Raw genomic sequence first — 20,631 nt, 5'->3', positions numbered from 1 at the left:
GGTACTGTTACATGGCTCTGCATTGTCTGTGTAGACGTAGCTTTGGCTGCAAACTGTCATGACTTTGGGAGCCTTTTCCACTGTGCTGCCTATTTACTAGGGATCGAGTATTCCCACGGGAGCTCTGAGATACAGAGGTGTGATGTGCTAACTTGCATCAGCTGAACTGACTTCAATAGGAGTTAGGGATGGATACTCAGCACCTTGAAGGGGTTTTCAGCACTGCACAGCAGAATGCACCCCCTCATCAGTTGCAGTTTTCTGAAGGAGATACAAACAACTTGAAAAATCTCATAATCCTGCCCCCCTCCCCATTTAATCCTTTCACATTGCAGTTTCTAGCTGCTGCCTGTGTGCGTACATTTGTTCACATTACACTTGGCAATCCTCATGTGAAAATTGTTCTGGGTCAGATGCATTTGCAAATATGCAATGAGTTTACATCTAAGCGCTTCTTTCCTAGGCTTGGAAAATATGTGTTTGTTATGGTAACAGTTATGTTGTGTTTGTCTCCAAATAGGGGGAAAAAACACTCTTTAAGTTTGTGGAAAAGTCTCTTTCCACAATTTCCACAAATTAGGATTTTCTACACTCAAATGACTGCTATACTCTGTCTTAAACTAAACAAACTTTTGTGCTTGTACAAATTGCAATACAGAGGAATCTGCAGGCCATTCATTATAAGGTTGATGGCAGTCTTAGGTAATACTGAGTTTAAGTACATATATGAAATACTGTAGAGGGAGCTTGTAAGATTCCTGTGCTTTACTGCAAATTATTTTTTAATTATTTTGTGTTATGATGATATTTGAAATACAAGTTTTCCCTAGAGCACAAATCAGGGGCTCAAACAGAAATAAAGCTCCTATATACTGTGTATTTTTGAGAAAGTGACTTGATGATGTATTAATCCAGTGAGTCCTCTTTATATTGGTAATATAATGCTCTTTCATAAAAGGAGATTCATTCATAAGCTCATTTTTGATGCTGCAGTGTGAAAATACAGTCTGTTAGTCATGCAGACTCCGTTCAGTTTGTACTCAGAAAGGAGCCTGTTGACAATTACCTATTCTGTAGTTCTAGCTAGGACCCGATGAGAGAGTGTGCAAGAAACTTGTAAGTGAACTCTACTGCCCTCTCCTGGAAACAAAATAATTAAACTGTGGATTCACAGGAAGCTTTGATTATGCTTTCCCAAAGGGTATTTCAGCGTGCATTTGAATTTGCAAGAAGGTTGTTTGTTAGTATTTTAGCAGAGCTGGCTCAAACACTTTGATCGCAATATGTACTACAGATTGCTCCAAATGCGATTTAATCTCAAGCCATGTTTTAAATCTCATTTTAATCTAAGATTTACTGGTATGCAAAACTGTGAAACACATCATTTTTATTGGGTGGTATGGAAATGTCTTTCAAAGATGTTATAACGCCTGAATGTTTTAAAAGATTTTTTTCCTCATAAGACTATACATATAATTTCCATTAGTATAACTGGGAGTTTTGTAATCACAAATGGCTGATAGTGCATCCATGTACTGACAAAGGGAAAGTATAAGGCATATATATACTTTATATCACTTGATAGCACTACAGATTTCTGAAGTATGGTAAATGTAATAATTCTCATCGTTAGAATCAATTATTTGCAAAAATATTTGGCTTGTGCTTTGTGGCCTAGATTTTTGTATGAGAGAGTTGATCACAAAGGCTTTGTGGACCGACCTACGCTCCTAAAAAAACAGATATGCTTTAGGGAGCACTAACCATATCGAAGTATTTATTTTTGGCTTCAAATTTCAGAACAATGCTAAAAATAACACAGTGAGAACAGTCTGTTATATTTTCCTCACAGTGCCTCTGAGTAGCTTTCAGAATTTCACGAACCACCCCGTGCATAGTGGATGTTGATTTTGTGCAGGGCTTCTCATTTCCTAAAGCCAGCCTGCAGTTAAAAACAATTTTCAGTTTTACTATTATAAACAGGCTTAGAGAAGTGGTCATGCTGTAAAAATTAGAAGCATTGTGGAAGAAATGCTCCTAGCATGTAGTTTAGCATTTCTAAAACATTTTTGTATTATTTTCCTATTTGTAGGCACCATTACCAGAGCAAGAGGGACCATCTGCTGGTACAGTAGGAACATTTGAACTGATGAGCTCAAAAGACTTAGCATATCAGATGACAATTTATGACTGGGAGCTCTTCAACTGTGTGCACGAGGTATGAGGATCTATTCTGATATTTGAATCTGTTAGAAAATGTTTAATTGCATATTTTAGGTATGTACATTGTTTGCAAAACTTTCTCTGAGCTTGATTTTCAAAAATACTACAATAAAGGCACCTAGCCATTTTGAAAGTGTGAGGCATTCTTACTTCTATAGGTAAAGTGTAAAAATGAAATGAAACTTCTCCTGAACCCATGCTGCTTATTGAATTACTTTAGTATGTCTTATTCAAGGTAGTAAGCTATTAATGCATAGTCTGTAGTGACACTTTTAGCATGCTTTACCACTTGTCTACTGGAATTGCAAGCCGAATCCTTGCACAACAACACACACAAACTACAGAGCAAGTTTCAGGCATGTGTAGGCAGTAGATACTTACCTGCTCGTTCTTAGCCCTTTTTGCTGTCCAAAAAGGAGATTTCTAAAGAAACCCAAAACTGTTTTCTTTTTCCTAGCTGGAACTGATCTATCACACTTTTGGAAGACATAATTTTAAAAAGACCACAGCAAATCTGGACTTGTTTTTGAGAAGATTTAATGAAATTCAGTTCTGGGTGGTCACTGAGATTTGTCTGTGCTCTCAACTCAGCAAGCGTGTTCAGCTGTTAAAGAAGTACATTAAGATAGCAGCCCAGTAAGTATACATTCATCTGTGATCTGGAAATAATGTGCACAATTGTAAATGTGTTGTTTACTCGGCCTCCTTTATTTTCAGACAGCTACATACATTAGAGGTTATAATATTCTCTGTTAGGTAATTCTCTCCATTTCCTTGGAATGCAAAATAGATCCCTGTTAATTCTTCTTTCCTGTCCTATTCCTCCATTGATCCTTGATCTCTGAGCTCTTAGGGCCATGTTTTCACATGAAATTTGTGAGTTAACATCTTTCGGTTCATTAGGAGAATCCTTCATGTACCATTACATGCATTAGCAAATACTAATATGCGAATTAGCAAATATTAACAAAACTGAGCCTTAATTTCCTCTAAAACAGAAGCTTGTCTGGTGCTATTCGAGGCAACCCTTCTCACATCAGCCCCAAACAGTGGGAAGATGGAGTGGGAGAGCAACAGAGATGAAGCACAGAGATAACGAAGCTTACGTTTCCTTCTGTCTGCTTGTGACATTTTTCTAATACTTTTGTTTAAAAATGCAACAATATGGATGTTCTGTTTTTTGTTGCTAACTGCTGGGCCTGAAGTTGGATAGCAGGCAATTATTGCTCTCTTCTATTCTTTCATTCATATTAAACCTTAAGCTCTTTGGAGCCTTCAGGCTAAGGACTTGGGCCGCGATTCCTTGCTGTTGCAGTCAAGGGAAGGATGTGACTGACTTCAGAGGAAGCAGAGGCATGTCCCTGCCCTGCATAGCTACTGGTTTTTTTAACACTATTACTTTCCTCCATCCTTTCCAGTTCTTCATGTGTTTATTACATTTATCACCTGTCCCTCCTTGTGTGGACAAACAGTTCAGTTAAATGTACAGCGTGGAACTGCCTTTGTACGTGTTTGTCTAAGACTTTGGGCATGGTGACTGCAGGCCTTGAGGCAGTCTCACAGCGCAAAGCAGTTATAACTTGCAATTAAAACACGAATGTTAACATTTTTTGCATTGCTAGATGTGGCTGTGTGAAGGAGGAGATTACCATTACAACGGTGATGTCTCCCTCCTCCCAATTCATAATTCTGCCTAGCCAAAGTCAATGCTCACAGAGATGTCGTGCGTCAGCGCTCTGCCTCGCTCTGCGAAGGGCCTGCTGCTGCCAGCACCGAGGTCCTTCGGCGAGTTGCTTTGGGCCCTCCAGTGAAACTGTGATCCATCAGTGTTGGAAGATATTCAAAATCTAGTAGTGGGTGTGCAGGATCAGGTTCATATTCGGGACAGAGAACAGATTTTACCTCTTTGGTTTCTAAAAATGTATACCCCGCATTGCATTATCTCATCGGAGAGAGCGAAGCTGGGGAGCGAGGGGGCCGCCTGGCCTGGCGGGCTTTGCCCAGGAGAGGGCAGTGGCACCCACGCACACACGAGTCCTTTCTCAACGCACAGGCATGATATGGGAAAATGCTTAAATGTGGTAAATTAAGATACGATAGGAATTTCTATAAACACTGGAAATCAAGCATCTTAAAAATAATAGGTAACTATCTCCTTAATATACTGCCCCAGCCAGTGGGTTCCTCGCTGTCATGGGTTTAATCTTAGGCTATTTCCAACAGCTTGACAACCTCCTGTTTACTTCCATGTTTCTGGTATCGCTACAATGCTAAAAATAAATAGCTAAAAGTGGTCTGCTCTGCTGAGTCCTTTTTGTCTCCTAAATGCAGAGAAATCTGAAGCACAAGCTTTTCCTAAGGACAAACTGAGCAGGCAGGTTTAATCCCAGGCTCTGAAAAGGCACGGCGAAGTTTTGCCAGGCTCCTGCCTTCAGTGCAGAGCGCTGCCATGGTAACAGGTGCTCTAGCGTTCAATAAAACAAACACCAAGCGCGCTCGAGTTAGAGGGGAAAAAAGCCAAGGAATGGCTACATCAAAAGATGTAGGCCCAGGCCTCGAAGCAGTGTCTTTGAGTAAGTTTTGCTTGTGAAGATCCTGGAAACCTAATGAGAACTTCACCCTGCCTAGAAGTACTAGACTCATTAGAAAAGTGTTTGGGGAGAGCAGCTCAGCGCAGCACTATTAGTCTTAGGCATGACTGGTGGTAACGAGATGCCTCGCAGGTACCAGTTTTCAAAGATATGTGTTCCTCAGACCCCTGTCTCAATTCTGCGAGTAGGGGCTCCGGCGCTGTCGCAGGAGGCGCACCGTTATGTACCTGCCACTCAGCATGCCCTGCGGAGTGCGCTCCCCACCAGGGTGGGCCAGCACAAGGCCACGTGCCGGCTCCCGGTGCTGTGCACGTGTGCTTCCAGTTTGAGGGCTGCGCTTGCCTCTGCAGCTGCTGCAAAAGGATGGAGAGGTTACCAGGTTCACTTCTTTCCTCCAGCCATGGTAGGATCAAACTGTGAAACAAAGGGGGAAAAGCTAACCAGATCTCCAGTAGCGAGTTTTTCCCATATTAATTGTATTAGAAAGGTCTTCTAGGAAGTACTTGCACATATTCATATACAAAAACAGTTTGTATGTATCTCCTCTTTACAGATATCCCCACAGACTACTTAGAAGCCTTTCTTTGTATATATCAGCAGGCTCAGACACTTTTACTCAGTTTCTGAAAATCATTTTCTGTATACATGCATATATTATAATCCCAAGGAGCCACTAAGATATTTAGGAAGGCTGTGTGCATACAGAGAAAATGTCAAGATGAATATGCCTGTGTAAGTATAGAGAGATTTTTAACTGTGCAGTGTATTTTTGTAGGAGACAAGAGTGTATGCATATGTGTGTGTTTACAAGTTCATAAGAAAAAGATATTTCCATACAGTCAGTTTTGGGAGACTGAGGAACGTCTCCTCGTAATTCACTTTGGTGCTTTGGAGAACCCATTTCCTGACGTTTTACAGGCAGAATATATGCAACATTGCTAGTGGAGCCATGCAGCACTGTTTTTCATTACAGCGTCCCACTATTTATTGAGTTGGAAGCAGCAAGCTGTGTAGTGTAGAACCTGGCAAGAATGCCATGCATCTAGCCTGGTTTTAACAGGGACTTAGTCAAATTGCATTGACTTGAAAGGGTATTTGGCAAAACTTTTCCTTTTTAAAATGAAGGATAGTTTCAAATTGCATATTGCAGGTGCCTTTGTAGCTGCCTACTATATCTGAGCACTGCTGCTGTGTGGTACTAATTATTTTTACAGCGCCACAATTTGTGCTTGGTGTCACATGCTGGAGATAGATCTCCCCTTCTGGATCTAGTTGTGCCTGGGGAAGAGGTTATGACTGACAGCCTATACTGGTTGCTTTTCATCCTTATCTCCCCTCAGATCCACTAACAAGGCACTCCCTGACCTGCTCTAGTCAGAATAAGTTGGGGTAGCTTTAGCATTTTAGCTTATCTTCACTAGCGTTGCTCACTGTCCCTGATCTGATGAGGGAGAATTTGTATGAGCAGCTCCACCAGAGGATCTGAGGGGGCAGCAGCCTCCAACAGACAGACCATCAGGTGAGGGGAGATCATTTTTTCCCAAGCAGAGTGTTCACACGCTGCAGGCACAAGTGAGGCCCTGATCTAAAGGACTCACCCACTCAATACATAAAGTCTGGTAAAAGGGAGGAACAGAAAGAACAGAATAATGATAAGGAGATGTGGCAGTTATGGAGTCAGGCAGTAACATATGGGATGGTTACTAATTTTCTCTGGAGCTGAGGATACCTCAGGGAAGCTAGGAGCTTCAGTGTTGAATAAAAAAACCCACCTGAGAATCATAGTTTGACTTTTGTGAAAGTTTTTTTGGTAAACAGCAAAAGAAGCGGACTTTGCAGATTCTGAAAACAGATTTTGGCAGATTAGATGTGGAAAATAGCAAATTATTTGCAGGGACCTAGCGAGGCATAGAGTTATGGGATAAAGGCTTTATTCTCTGTTCCCTTCCCGTTGAGTCAATAAGCCACAGTCACAGCTGAGCAGTCGTGTGGGCTGTTCCTGTCAGATCTCAACTGTGTCTACCCGTGCATACAGCATACTGGATCTTTCATAATATTCAGTTACATTTTCCAGTGTTTCCTGATTGGTAACAGAAATTCTCTTTTGCATTCGGGATAAAGGCTGACCTAGAGCTCCTAGTGCTCAGGGTCTCTTTAATGATGCTGGTAGCAAATGGCAGTTCTTTGCTTGAAACATCCTAAAGAGTTCCAGAAACTACAAGTACTGGTTAGAAATCATATACAGAGAGAGAGGTCACTGACCCGCAGGCATCTCTAGACAGCCAGTCTTCTCCCTTGAAAAAGACTCAGTGCCCCTGTAAACTGCAATGATGATCTTCTGGGGACAGCTTCCAGCGTTCGGTAGCTGCGCAGAAGCTGCCAGCAAGTTCTGCAGTGAGTGGGGCTGTAAACCTGGTTCCTCCCACTGTTTCTGGGATTCCCTGGGACTTAATTGAGCCTGGTTTCAGGAGCATGCTTCTGGGTGGGGAGGAACTTCAAAGACTCATAAATGTCCTTGCAGAAGCTAGTATCCAGTAAAGTGGAAGCAGGAGGTCATTTCAGGAGCAGGGGGGAAAGAAGCTTCCAGGGACTGGTAAATTGCTCCCGCGCTGGCAAAGTGGCAGGTCCCAGGACTGCTGGCAAGTATCCAGCCAAATCTAAACCAGATGCCTGGGCTCAGTTCTCTTTAGGTTGTCGCATGTGCTTCTGCTCTGACTGATACATTCAACTTAAAACCTGGACCTTTGTGTTTCAGCTGTAAAGAATACAAAAATCTGAATTCCTTTTTTGCTATTATTATGGGATTGAGTAATGTTGCTGTGAGCCGTCTCTCGTTAACATGGGAGGTAAGTTGAAGCTAAAATCCAGTTGTAAGAGGTTTGACTGGAATTTCTGCTTTTACTAAGCAAAAGAATGACTTTATTATTGATAGAATTAGATCTAGTAATTCAGCTCCTGAGAAGAGCAGTTACAACCCTTAAACTTTTAGCTAAGGGTGACAATTTTTATTAGTAAGGCCGTATACCCATACGTGTGCTCAAGACTCACAAGCAAGTAGTAAGTGTGACAACAACAGCTTGCATTGGTGCCCTACGTGACAAGTGAGTCAGCCAGGTAGCTCTCACATCAGCCCATGCTTTGTTTGACTTTTCTGTTCATTTGTTGAGATCAGTCAATACAAACTTCTTGAAAATCTGTCCTCTATTTATACATACTAGTTTTTGATCTCCATATGGACTCTGTTACCCTAGTAATATATGGGTTTGTCCAAACCAGTTCTGGTTTTCTATCTGACATGCATCCCCCTGATTGCTGTCAGTTTGTTCTTCCTTCTCAGAGCTTCCGCTCTTTTCTGTGGCTTTGCTGTTTTGTTTGTACAGAACAAGGTACAGAAAGGGTACAATGTCCCGCAGGATGAGGTAGCAAACACATATAATCACTAAGAACATACTGGGTGTCAAAAGCAGTGCAGATTTGAATGTGCATGTACTTTTGTCATTGGAAACCCAACTAGTCAGCATGTGGGAGGTCACTGATGCAACTGGGATCAGAATTGGAATACTTTTCTAGAAGGTGCTTTGAAATGGGTGTTCAGACTAACACATCTGAAAAGACACCAGCCCAATCTTAAAAAGGCACGTGTTGCAAGTAATTTATATAACTGGCCCTGCAGGCAAAGATTTGGAGGTGAGTTTCTCAAAAGAAAGCCCCTTTGTTTGTGGCTACTGAGGGAAATAGCTGGGCGAGCTAAGTATCAAGAGGGGAGAGGGAATTTAATGTATAAACTACGTACAGCAATCTGACATTGACAGGATCTGAGCTGGAAGGGGAACAGATTGTTGCTTAGTGAGAGGTATGAACTTGAGTTCAGGGAAGTCACACTCTGGTTCAGTAAGGCAGTCAGTTTATCAAGAGGACCTCTGCACCTTTATTTTTTTGCCAGATATATAAAGGGAGTATACTTAAAAATAAACATATGAAGATGTCATTTTTGCTAATATTATCATGCATTTATATTAGTTGCATGCACAAACTAGATATTTGCAGGTGCAAATGTCCAATTATACCACTTATTTCACAAATACCTAATCTGCATGCATATGCAAACTAGGCACACAGTTGTTCACACACATCATTAAAAATTAAGCCCTTGCTGTGGCACAGTGTAAATATCTTGCTAGGGTACACACTCCAAATGTAGAAAGTAGTGCAAAAAATCATTTCTGCACCGTAAAGTCTCTTTATTAATTTTTAATGTTGCCCACTGCCAGTAGTCGTCTGATTTAATCAGCAAATATGCAGAAATTTCCTATTAAAACTAGAAAGCTGGCATATTCTGAGTTTGCATAAAAAAGTTACTCTGATCTCTGAAACTATTTTATAACATAGCTTATAAACGTCACGGTAAAATTGTTTAGCGTGTCTAACATAACAGGAGTAGGAGAGAAAATATTTAGTAGTGCCCATCTCATCCTGTTCGCTCCATGATCATATGACAATGATTTTTCTTGTAGCTACTGTGGACTGAAAAACTGTTGATTAATTTATGCCCTAGAAAGCAGTAGAGACCCTTGGCTGTGGGGCATGTCAAGAATTTTGAGCAATAGGTTGATGATACATTTGCATGAACAAAAAGTCTCCTGGAAATGCCCAGACACAGATGTGACTGTTGCAAAGGCAACACAGATATGAGTAATTATGCTGAGCTACCCCTACGCGAGCTGTGTGTAAATTATATTTTCAGCGAGGTTATAATCAGGACTGTCCTGAAATCATTGACTTGAACTTTCACTTACATCCTGAATTCAGGGATTGCCAGGTAAGCCAGCAGTGCTCCAAGCAAAAGTCTGAATCTAAACCTCCCAAAGGAGTAAATTTAAGTTGGGGTTTAAATCAGGATCCAGGTTTCATGGCTGGTCCCATCTCTATTTATAATCTGGTTGCTAGGAGACACGTTGTATTTTAGATTAGCACATTGTTAGAAATATCTGGCAAATAGAGCACTTTCCTGACTTAGGGCATTGTAGAAGAAATTAGCATTTACAGTAAAATTACCACACAAATTGGATCTAATTAAGGTTTGCTATTTTTGTTTTTATTAACAGAAACTTCCAAGCAAGTTCAAGAAGATCTATGCAGAGTTTGAAAGCTTAATGGTGAATAGCAATAGATCCCTTATTCTGTGCACAATCTGAACTAATTCAGTTTCTGAGTATCTGATTTGAATTCCTTGATTCAGAACATTTTATATGTCCTTGTTTGACTTTAAGAAGTTTATGATCCCATTTTAGAGCTGCTAAAACAAGTATGTATGACTAATAAATTATACTCTTAGGAACCTACTCTGAGAGAACTTATGTACCACTCAAAGTTAATCTGGGAAACTCAGAAAAGCTTTATCACATGCTTTCTCATAGTACATATGGGAAATTATATTTTCCAACTTGGGTTTTTCCAGGCAGTACATTTTAGTGTTATAGCGTATGCAAAAGTGGATCTGCAGGTGCAAAGGAGGGAGGGTGCTTGTTTTATGAACAATTTATTTTGTAATCATCTCTTAGCTTGCCATTAGCATGAAAAATGTTTGTGTTTAGTGGCTGCATTCTCATCTTGTAAGCTGTGTGGGAAAACAAGAATAGGTGTTCTTACTTTGCAGATGCACTTTTTAAAGCCACAGGAAAAAACAGTTATTTTAATAGGTGCCATGACATCTAAATGAATGCATGCAGTGTCTTAATACCTGTAATAATACATATTAATAATTAACCGATCTTTTTTTTTTCTTAAGGATCCATCAAGAAACCATAGGGCCTACAGACTAACTGTAGCTAAATTGGATCCTCCAATAATTCCTTTCATGCCACTTCTCATAAAAGGTAAGCTTGGATGCTACCAGAGTTATAAACTTGAAAGCTATTTGTTGAACATTTGAGGAGTACAAGTAAAAAGGCTCACAAAAATCAAAAATTAATCTCAGAGTGAGATATGATCTTTTCCATTATAAAAAGCATGACACAGAGACAAGAAAAAACTGCTTTAGTACATCTGAATATCAGAGTTCAGTTTTGCTAGTCGCACAAATACTGCAAATTAAAAACTGTTTTATAGCTGTTTTGATTGTTGTAAGGGATAGATAAAATATTCTGCTATTTCATATGGCCATGATTTAGCTAGTTATGGGCTTTTACGTGGCTTTTATTTCTCTACAGACATGACATTTACTCATGAGGGAAACAAGACACTCACTGACAATCTAGTAAACTTCGAAAAAATGGTATGTATGGCATATTTGAAATGATGGTTGTGGGATGAAAAATTAAAAAGGACTCCATCCTCATCTCTTCAGCAGTGAAGTTCCCAACAGTGACTTTCGAGGCTAGAGAGAGCGAAGGCAGGACCAAGACCTGGCAGAAATCATCTACTGTGTGCACAGAGCGCCAGATCTTTGGGTTTCTGGAAAAGCTCATAGTGGCAGAGAAGAAACTGCCCACTGAGCAATGCACAGCCAAAATATTTCCTAGGAGAGGCAGCAGCAGTGACATGAAGCAGAGCTTTTAAAGACAACTTTTAACAGCCAGTTTGGGACCAAGCTGTGATTTTAACTGCTGTCCTTTCAAACAGGACTGAACTGCCTCAGGCTGGGATAGTTCTGCATTGCTCCTCAGAAAGTGAAAGGCGCTTTAATACGGAACATGCACAACATTTTATTTTCTCCTTTCCTTTGACCAGTGGAAGGAGATTTCTGTGATTTGCTCGCTTTCCTGTTGGAAAGGAAGACCAATGATAGAAGGTTAGGTTATACTCAGATTTGCTTTATTTTAAATCCTGCACCTAAGCTCTGATCGTTTCAAACACAGTTGTCAAAAACTGCAGGCAGGCAACTTCCCCTGGCAGAAATTTCAACTAAAGCTCAAGTTTCTTAGTAGGAAGAAGCTGTTTTCTTGGTTGCTAAGGCCACATCCTTAATTAGCGTGGTTAATGGCACCCACATCTGAGAACTAGGGGATAGCCAGGCCCAGCTATAAGCAATTGCAAAACCAAACTGGACTTACTGTGTCTACAGAAAAGCTGCATTCAGCCATGCAAGAGTATATCTACTCTGGGGCCCATACCTGCTCGCTCGTAGTACTACAGTAACCAGAACCACTCCATGGTTCTTGCCACTGCACTATGGAGGACTGTGTCTCACCTTCTGAATGCTGACAATGCGAATGGGAAGAGAGGAGGACTTTCAGCTCTTTAGTAATACAGCCTCACAGAAAAGTGATTGATGATCACTCTGAGTAAGTTCTTCCCTTAGATTTTAGCTTGGTTTAGTCTGCGGCTCCAGGACAGCCTCTGTCCTATGGATGAAAATATCTCTCTACTAAGCCGAGAATTTTTTGTGTGCAAATGGTAGTGCCAATGACTGAGTAAGGGCCTGACCTCACTCTGCAGTAATGACATTCTGTAATTGCATATGCAGACTGTGTTGCCATCTCCTCCCTAAAGCCTTGAGCTTTCTACCTGGGAAAAAAAGGACTTTTCCCTGGACTACCCGTTCTAATAGATAGATAATAATTAGATAGATAAATGTATGTATTTTGGGGTAGATAGTAAATATTTTGGGGAATACAACAGGATCTCAGATTTGGCTGGAGCACCTCCAGACCAGGAAGGCAGCTGAATTGCTATAGCTGTCTAAGTCACCGGCTCCATGTTCTCCACCACACCTGGACTACTTAAACATCCTGAGCCAGAAATACCAGTACCTCTGCAGGCCTCAAAGTTGTACGCCTCAGGTTTTGTGTAAAAGCCATTGCAGGAAGCAGAAACTTGCCTGTAAGCACTTGCATAGACAAAATTAGATGTTCATCCTCAGCTTATCATTTAGAAATGGTTCTGCACCACTGTAAACCACAGTTTGGTGCTCCCAAGGCCAAGAGGGAATTCTATGGCAGCTTAAACTGATTTATATCTAGGCTGCTGCCGAACTGCCCTCTCCACCCTTGTCTGCACATTCCCTTAACTTCAAAAGTATGTTATTTCCAGAGCATGGTTTTACTATTAGCACCCAATGGTTTTAAATAAAATTTTATACTGCATGAATATAGTATTGCCCCTTTTGATCAGTAATCTGAGCGTGGAGCATTTTTTTTCTTTAGGATGGGAAAGCAAAGATCAATTAATGTGTTTTTTGATGCTACTTATTTTTCAAGTAATCATTCTCATGTCCCTGCACACAAGAGGAATAAAGGAACAAGAAACCTTCTCCGTTGTTAGTATTCTAAACCTCACTTTAATTAGTGCTCTACCTAAAAGCTCTCTTTGCTTTTTCTCCAGGCTTTTGTGTCCTTAATGTTCTTTACTGGTTATCCTGCATGCTTCTGCGGTGTTTTTACTGCCTTTCTCAGCCCATAGCCCTCCCAAGCAATGTACATTTAGATTCCACCCACATAACTCATTCAAATCCTAGTGTGGGCCAAGCAGTTCTTAGCTTTTTGCACATGTCATCAGGTCAAACGAAAAAAAACTTACAACTGTCTTGTCCGCATATAATTGCCAGATATTGGCTAGTGAAGACAAGACCACTCAGCCAGATAACATTCAGATACATTCTGCTCTCTTTTGCAGGAGTATAAATTCAGGGTAACTCTGTGATGTTATTCTGCTATTTCCAGGAGGACATAGAAACCAGATTTCCTCCCTCGAATAATATCCTGCCATTTGTTTTTTTCTGTCTGTTTATTTGTTCTGCGGCACAGTATCCTGCTACAAGCATATGTAGATACCTCTAAATATTGCTGGTAGCCAGTCTATTACTGATCTAAAATATCTTCATTTTTTGGAAAATGATTTCCTTTGATCCATCCTAACTTTGATGCTTGCTGAAGTTTATGAATAAAAATAGCTGGATAGTTCCCCCTGATGGTGCCAGCTTCCACCAGAGGAGCTGGGCCCCTCCGTCTCTCGTGCGAGTGCAGTGATGAAACTGAGAACAGCCCCTGGCATCGTGTCTGCATTCTCACCACAGAGCTCTGATCCCGACAGCTGATGTGCTGCTGACAGCTTTATTCCTGTAGCTGGCAGCCAAAAGTAGAAGTTTGGTCTAGTGGCATCCCTTCAGCTGAAACAGCTTCCTTTGGATCTTTTATGTTTTCTGTTGTTTCTGGTGTTATTTAAGCGGTGCATCTTAAAACATGCAGGAGCTGTGGGACAGTGTCTGAGCCAGGCGTGCCCTGAGTGCCAGAAGCAGCGAGGCCTGGTTTCCTCAGTGTCCGTGAGTCACAGCTGACAGAGCTGTGCCCAGAGCTGCCCTCATGGCTGGGGCATGTGCAGTTCCTTCACGCTGGGAGCAGCTTTTGCTGCTGTAACACAGCAACTTGCACTGCAGACTTCTCCATAAAGCAAGATAGGAGGAGGGGGCATTTGCAGGACCTTTGTCTTTTTCACAGGCATCTATTTTCACAAAAAATTGGCAGGAGCTTACTTATGTTTGAAAACTGTTTTGTTTTGTTTTGTTTTGTTTTTTGTCAAATTTGATGAAGTTGTTTAGGAGAAGAAGAGGAAAACAGACAGACAGCGTTAAACCACATTAGCCTCATTTCTTTAGAAAGGCAAGCTAAAAAGGAAGGGAACTGCGTCAAATTTCTCCTGCTACAGTTCCCTGTGAATCCTTTTTTTCAGAGGAGTCATGGCTGTAGTAGGGGGGCATCACTGGGCAGAGCAGGGCTGAGTTTTACTTGCTGCTGCCTTTGTACCTGCCTGCTCCTTCCCCTTCCTCCCTCCTTGCTCCCCACCGATGTCTCTGCTTTGGGGGAGGCTGTGAGGAGTGGGAGGGCAGGGAAAGCCAGCCCGGAAAGAGGATACCATGTGTGCTAGAGCCATTTGCCACAGCTATGTGTAAAGAGGGAAGTTTGTAAGCTGACCCATTTGGTTTGTGCAAGATGTGGGTAAACAATATTAAGTGCGTGTCAGAAATAGGCCCCCTCTTCATACTTGTGCTCGTGCTCTTGCTGTGCCACTGCATTGCATGGAGGAAGGGGCGGGAGGTGGAGGAAAACGGCAGAATTTGACCTTAAAATCTATCCTGTAACAAATCTTTCGTATTTGTGTCAGTAAAGAGACAGGATTCCTAAATACTGTTAGTATTAGTAGAATAGGTGTTTAGTGAAAGGCTTTGTCTTTTAGCCCCTTTAATGACCCTCTTTTCAGGTGAAGGAGAGCCCCCAAAGCTGTCATTAGCATTAGTTCCTATAAACTCTGTATGAGTTAGCAAATATGTACTGCAAGGCAGTACATGGCAATATATTATGTACAAGTGATGTTGCTTTTATAGCTATATTTTTAGAAACAATTTTAAAAGCCTTTTTCTAGGATTATATCTTGCAAGAGAAAGAAGAGAGAGCAAAGTGAAGAAAGTGCTGGGCATGGCTTTCCTTAAAGAGAGGCAGTTTTCCTTTATTTTTCTCCTACTCCTTTGCTGCTTTTTTTTCCCACCCCAACTAATAATCCTGCTCTGTCTGACTGCCACTACAGAATTTTGTATTCATAAGGAAAGGGAAGCTGCAATTATTTGGGAACTTTTTTCAGTGCTATTTCTCAAATCATCAGGCAGCCAGAACAAAGATCTCTTTACCTGGCACCATCTCCATGTTGCATTATCCAGCATGTCTCAGAAATGGCACCTGCAGAGGGAGCAGAAGCCACAAAACAGCCTGAAACTGCTGACCTGCCATGGAAGCACAAGGCAGTAGCATGATGCTGGTCACTGATTCCTCTTCTTGTCAAGCCTCTTCGCCCTTCAGGTGTGAAATGAGGATTAGAGAATCTGTGCATATTGGTTTTCGGGTTTTGTGGAGAAGAACAAAAGAGAATTCACACTCTGATCCTTATGCAAAAAAGGGCAAACATTCTTTCATTTTTGGAACATAAAGATTATGCAAAAAGTGTGTGACTAAAGCCCTTGGTAGTTTTCTATGGCAAAAATGAATATTTATAACATTTAGGAACCTGGGTTTGGAATGGATTAGAAGATAATGTGCTGGCCTGCTGCCACTATTCCAGACTCCGTAAAACTTGAAAGAGTATTGTTGTGTATATACAGCATGCTGGTAGGAGCGGTTACTGTTACACTATGCATGCAGTTGGTTCTATTTCAGCAAGAGCCACATTTAGGTCTGTATGGCTTTCCAGTAATGGTCTTTCTTAGCACAGTGAGTAAACAGAGGTTAATTTCTGCAGGCATTAACTTGATGTAATCCTTTATTTGAAGAAAAAGTGCAAGGAGCTGGCAAGTAAACTTCTATTTGAACATTTTCTCTGTACACAATGTTTCCGGTTTTCTTGAATCAAAAGAAGAGAATCCAACTTATCTACAGGATTCAGAGGGGAAATCCACTTTCCCTTTATATGCTGTTGTTCTGTCTAACTCACACCTTCCAAAGAGGAGCTCTTTGGAGTTTGTATTAGAAAGTACAGCAGCGCTTGCAAAAAGCAATGTGAAAGGAGCTCTTTGAGGAAAACCTAACGCTCCGGAATCTCCCCGCTGGGTTGGGATACTCTCTTCTGGCCACAGTTTCACCATTTCCTGCACATTAACACCCACTTCCTCATTCCTTTGGGTTGCATCATTGCCAGGATACTTCTGAATGCACAGGCTGAATGGGAATATTCCCAGCTCCTCAGGAATAGGCATAGGAATAGGCAGTTCCTATTGCTCAGGAATAAGCAAAGTAATTCCTTAATGTGAAGCCTTCAGCCAAATGAAGGAAGCCAGGCAGTTCATCTCCTAACCAGAAGCCACAGAGGTTCATTGCCACTTCTGTTTCCTTGCCTGGAATAGCCCATATAGGGAGAAATTTGGAAATAGTGAGAACTTTTAAAACCTTCATTACATACCTCATTTGTCTTTCAGTACAATACAGCACTACAGTACCTACCCTGAATGCTATGCTTTTTCTCAGAACAAATTCTTCACGTAAAGAACATAGAACAGTCATTTTTTGACAAATCTTAAGTTTTCACCTAAGAAGCTCAGTACTAAACCAATCAAACACTGTGGCTATAGTCTAGCTCCAAAGATCATTGTGAAATAAGGCTTCGAAACCTAACAATTTACAGACAGACAGGAAAAATTAGGGTGGGTATTGACAACCCATCCAGAAAGCACAATAATCAACACCAGCCATCCTCATGAAAATGAAGTGTCCTTAGAAAATCTTTCCTTGAAGTTATTCACTTTTGAAACTTCATCAGGTCAGCCAGTCTCATTCAACCTGATGATGCTCCTGGAGATAATCCATAGAGTTATGAAACGTTCATCTTCTCATGTTTGTATTGTTTTGATTTTCACCTGGATTGGGTTGGACTTGAAGAACTAACACAGTAATATGCAGTACATTCTGTCCAGTATGACAATGGGTGCTCATCCTTGAGTATTTAAGAGGTTCCACTGAAGTCAGTGGGGATTACTCACATGCTTAATGCTAAGCACATATGAGAATGCTTGCAAGATAAGTGCCTTAGAAAATTTGTAAAGTAAGCATGGCTTGAAGAGGTATGAACATTAGCGTGCAAAAATGACTCTTACTTGAAACCTACTTATTTTCCACTGGCAGATCTGTATGACTTTAGGAACAATATCAAAGGTCCTGTATCCAAATTCCCCAGATCTTTTGGGAACTTGTGCTTGAGAAATAAAATATTTTTACATCAGTTTGAGGCTTTCTACATTGCACTGGATTATACAATAATAATAATCCACAAAAATATAATACACCAGTCAAATGTAAAAGAAAAACTGTAATACACCAGTCAGGCATATTTTTGTATGCTTTACAATGCATTAAAATGTCTAAGAGTATTCAAGGTGTGTGTAAGCCGTCTTTTACATTGGCATTTACCATCACTGAAATGACAGATCTCACAAAGGTGTTGTATTTATAAAATCATTTTCACATAAGATTATAATTGTGTATGAATTTTGAGGAGCATTAGGTTTCACTGTTTAATAGTAAGAAATATATGATTCCATTGTTTATATACTTATGACTAGTTTGTTAATCTCATACAAAATTTCGGGAAGGTGTGAAGCAGCCTTCCCGAGTTGTGTGTTGTGTTAGAAGATGTAACTATGTGGTAGTTGTTGGACTTAAATGTTAAATGTTCTGGAACAAACTTTAGGCTCTGGTACCAATAGCACTTCTCCCCTCTGCTTTCTCTTAATCTAAGCAAAAGAAACTGTAACAAAACTTGTCTTTACAACAATAATTGAATCAAACTCTCTAGCTAAAAGAAGCCAGTGTTACTAAAGTTTCAGTTTATTTGATACTATGCAGAAGGACTAATTGTGTGGGACAGGTGAGAGTATTGCCTGCATAGTGCTAATTGCACAAACCAGTTAAAATCTTGCAGTCCGCTACTAAAGCTAAAAGGTTTTGCTTCGTGACTTAGCTTTAGTCATGCTAAAAGCTTAGCTTTTAGCTTATTTCTGTTCTTAAAAGTTACTGTGAAACGGCATCTGATTCACAGAATCACAGAACGGTTGAGGTTGGAAGGGACCTCTGGAGATCATTCAGTCCAACGCCCCTGCTCAAGCAGGGTCCTCTAGAACATATTGCCCAGGATCGCGTCCAGATGGGTTTTGAATATCTCCAGCGAAGGAGACTCCACTACCTCTCTGGGCAACCTGCTCCAGTGCTCTGTCACCCTCACAGCAAAGACGTTTTTCCTCAGGTTCAGACGGAACTTCCTGTGGTTCAGTTTATGCCCGTTGCCTCTTGTCCTCTCACTGGGCTCCACAGAGAAGAGCCTGGCCTCATCCTCTCGACACCCTCCCTTCAGATCTACTTGTACACATTGATGAGATCGCCTCTCAGTCTTCTCTTCTCCAGGCTACACAGGCCCAGATCTCTCAGCCTTTCTTCACAGGAGAGATGCTCCAGTCTCCTAATCATCTTCTACATTCATCAGAGCAAAACGTATACATTGATATTTGCTCACTTCAGTGAGTGAATGATGGTTTCTTTACTGAAGAGCAAGCACAGCCAAGAAGGACTGAAGTGACTTCTGCTTTTTCTGTGAATTATATCCACAAAAAATGAATCCACTTTTCATGTTGAATTAGACACCCCTTGTGCAGGCTAATACTGTCAAACAGGTCTGTGTGATGAAACTTGTCAACAGGGCCAGTTCCAACCAGGAAGTTCTCAGTTGCAAATTGCACATACTTCCATGGGGAACCAGTCAACGCAGAACCTCACTTGGTCATTTTGGCAGTCATTTTCCAGCAGGGCGGCATTTTAAACTCAAGCCAAGATGAAATGTGGAAGCTCTTTAATTGCTGAGTATGCTCTAGAAATGTCCTTGCTCTTAGGAACTGATTATCTTAAAATTAAAATATGTACATACTCCAAGCTGTTGTACATGATATTGCTTTTACTCTTGAAGTTAGGAAGATGGTGTAAAAGAAGGGCACATTAAAGGGGCTGATTTTCATTTTTAGTGAAGGCCTTTTACAGCATCCAAGCAAGGGAAAGGGGTCTCTGAGTGCATGTAAATTACACTCATGCTCATTTTAAGCCTGTGTAAATGCAAATCACACCCTACACATGAGGGCATTGGCATTAAAATTATATTTTCATTCATATGACTGCTTTTATTGGCGTATGTCTTCACACTCAACCACAGTTAGGTGCTTCGTTTAAATGATGATGAAATACAGTGCTTGTTCTCTGATTGCATCCCATCTTTTCTTTCCAGCGTATGATTGCCAACACTGTCAGGACAGTGAAATTCTGCCGAAACCAGTCTTTCAGTAAGTATATTACAACATCTGCACAGTCAGCATTATCCTCAGCAGCTACAGTAATTACAACTAATTCTGTGTGTAACAGGATTGAAAAACCTGGTTTCTAATGATTCTTCCCTGTTTGGACCCTCTGATGTTTCACAGGGTGAAACATCCTTTAGGAAGCTCTAATAAGCCCTTTCTCCTCTACCTCTTTTCAAAGAATGTGGAGGAGCTAAATATCTGTGAGGTCTCGACACATCTGTCAAATTAAAATAGGTTGAAATTAGCCACCGGATTCAGAAGTAGTTGAGATGAGGCTGGCAGACAGAAGGACACAGATACATGCATGTTGCTTGCTTGCATAACCCTCGTTTCCTTAGGAAACCAGGCCGGAAACATGACGTTTATGAATGACATAACTGCATAAGGTGATGAACTTTAAACCTGTTGGTCAGTATAATTATCAGAACTTACTTGACCAAGTAAGATGACAGAGGTATATGAGCAAACAGGTTTGCTCTGTGGGTCTCATCCCATCAAAGTGTACTGTTAAAACTCAGTCCACACTGACACGGGCTTTTCCTCAGCGCTTCGTTCGTTTTGCCTCACAGCAGCTTTCTTCTTTCTTAAAGAACTGAATAAATAGTATAAGAAAAAACATTTTTATAAAAATAGTCTCATTCCATCTGGGTCAAAGCTTAACTCTAGAATATCAAGTTAACAGAGCCTTTCTTTTTTCGGCTTAAAGGTTTTTCTGGCTATATATCTTTTAATTTTAATGTATTAAGCACTAGCAAGACCTGCAGGCATAAATGACTTAAAGTCAAAGTGGATTTTCACTATGCATGATATAAAAAAAGTCAGTGAATAGATGCACAATGGCTAAGACCTGTGCTGCTTCTGTCTGTGTGTGTGCGTGTGTGTGTGTGTGTGTGTATTTGTATGTGGGTATATATTTATGTATAAAAGATGCTTCAGCATTTTTCCTTCAGAGAAGAGAATTGTCTTAAGTACTGTGCCACATATTTTATTAGGTTGTAAGCC

At 40.8% G+C, this 20,631-nt stretch overlaps 1 protein-coding gene across 3 annotated transcripts in view; it reads left to right on the top strand.

Annotated features, from left to right (window-relative positions):
- Nucleotides 1–20,631, top strand: part of RAPGEF4 (Rap guanine nucleotide exchange factor 4) — a 164,602-nt gene that overhangs the window by 142,145 nt on the left and 1,826 nt on the right. For all 3 annotated transcript variants that reach the window (XM_068948582.1, XM_068948580.1, XM_009681750.2), the window contains 7 exons: nucleotides 2,093–2,218; nucleotides 2,681–2,859; nucleotides 7,570–7,660; nucleotides 9,920–9,970; nucleotides 10,603–10,690; nucleotides 11,024–11,088; nucleotides 19,557–19,611. In XM_068948582.1, the coding sequence (XP_068804683.1) occupies nucleotides 2,093–2,218; nucleotides 2,681–2,859; nucleotides 7,570–7,660; nucleotides 9,920–9,970; nucleotides 10,603–10,690; nucleotides 11,024–11,088; nucleotides 19,557–19,611 (655 nt within the window). The remainder of the gene's footprint in view (nucleotides 1–2,092; nucleotides 2,219–2,680; nucleotides 2,860–7,569; nucleotides 7,661–9,919; nucleotides 9,971–10,602; nucleotides 10,691–11,023; nucleotides 11,089–19,556; nucleotides 19,612–20,631) is intronic.

The sequence above is a fragment of the Struthio camelus genome, chromosome 6, assembly GCF_040807025.1.
Source record: "Struthio camelus isolate bStrCam1 chromosome 6, bStrCam1.hap1, whole genome shotgun sequence".
Lineage (NCBI taxonomy): Eukaryota > Metazoa > Chordata > Aves > Struthioniformes > Struthionidae > Struthio > Struthio camelus.
The sequence above is the reverse complement of the archived record's forward strand: the minus strand, read 5'-3'. Positions and strand labels throughout refer to the sequence as shown.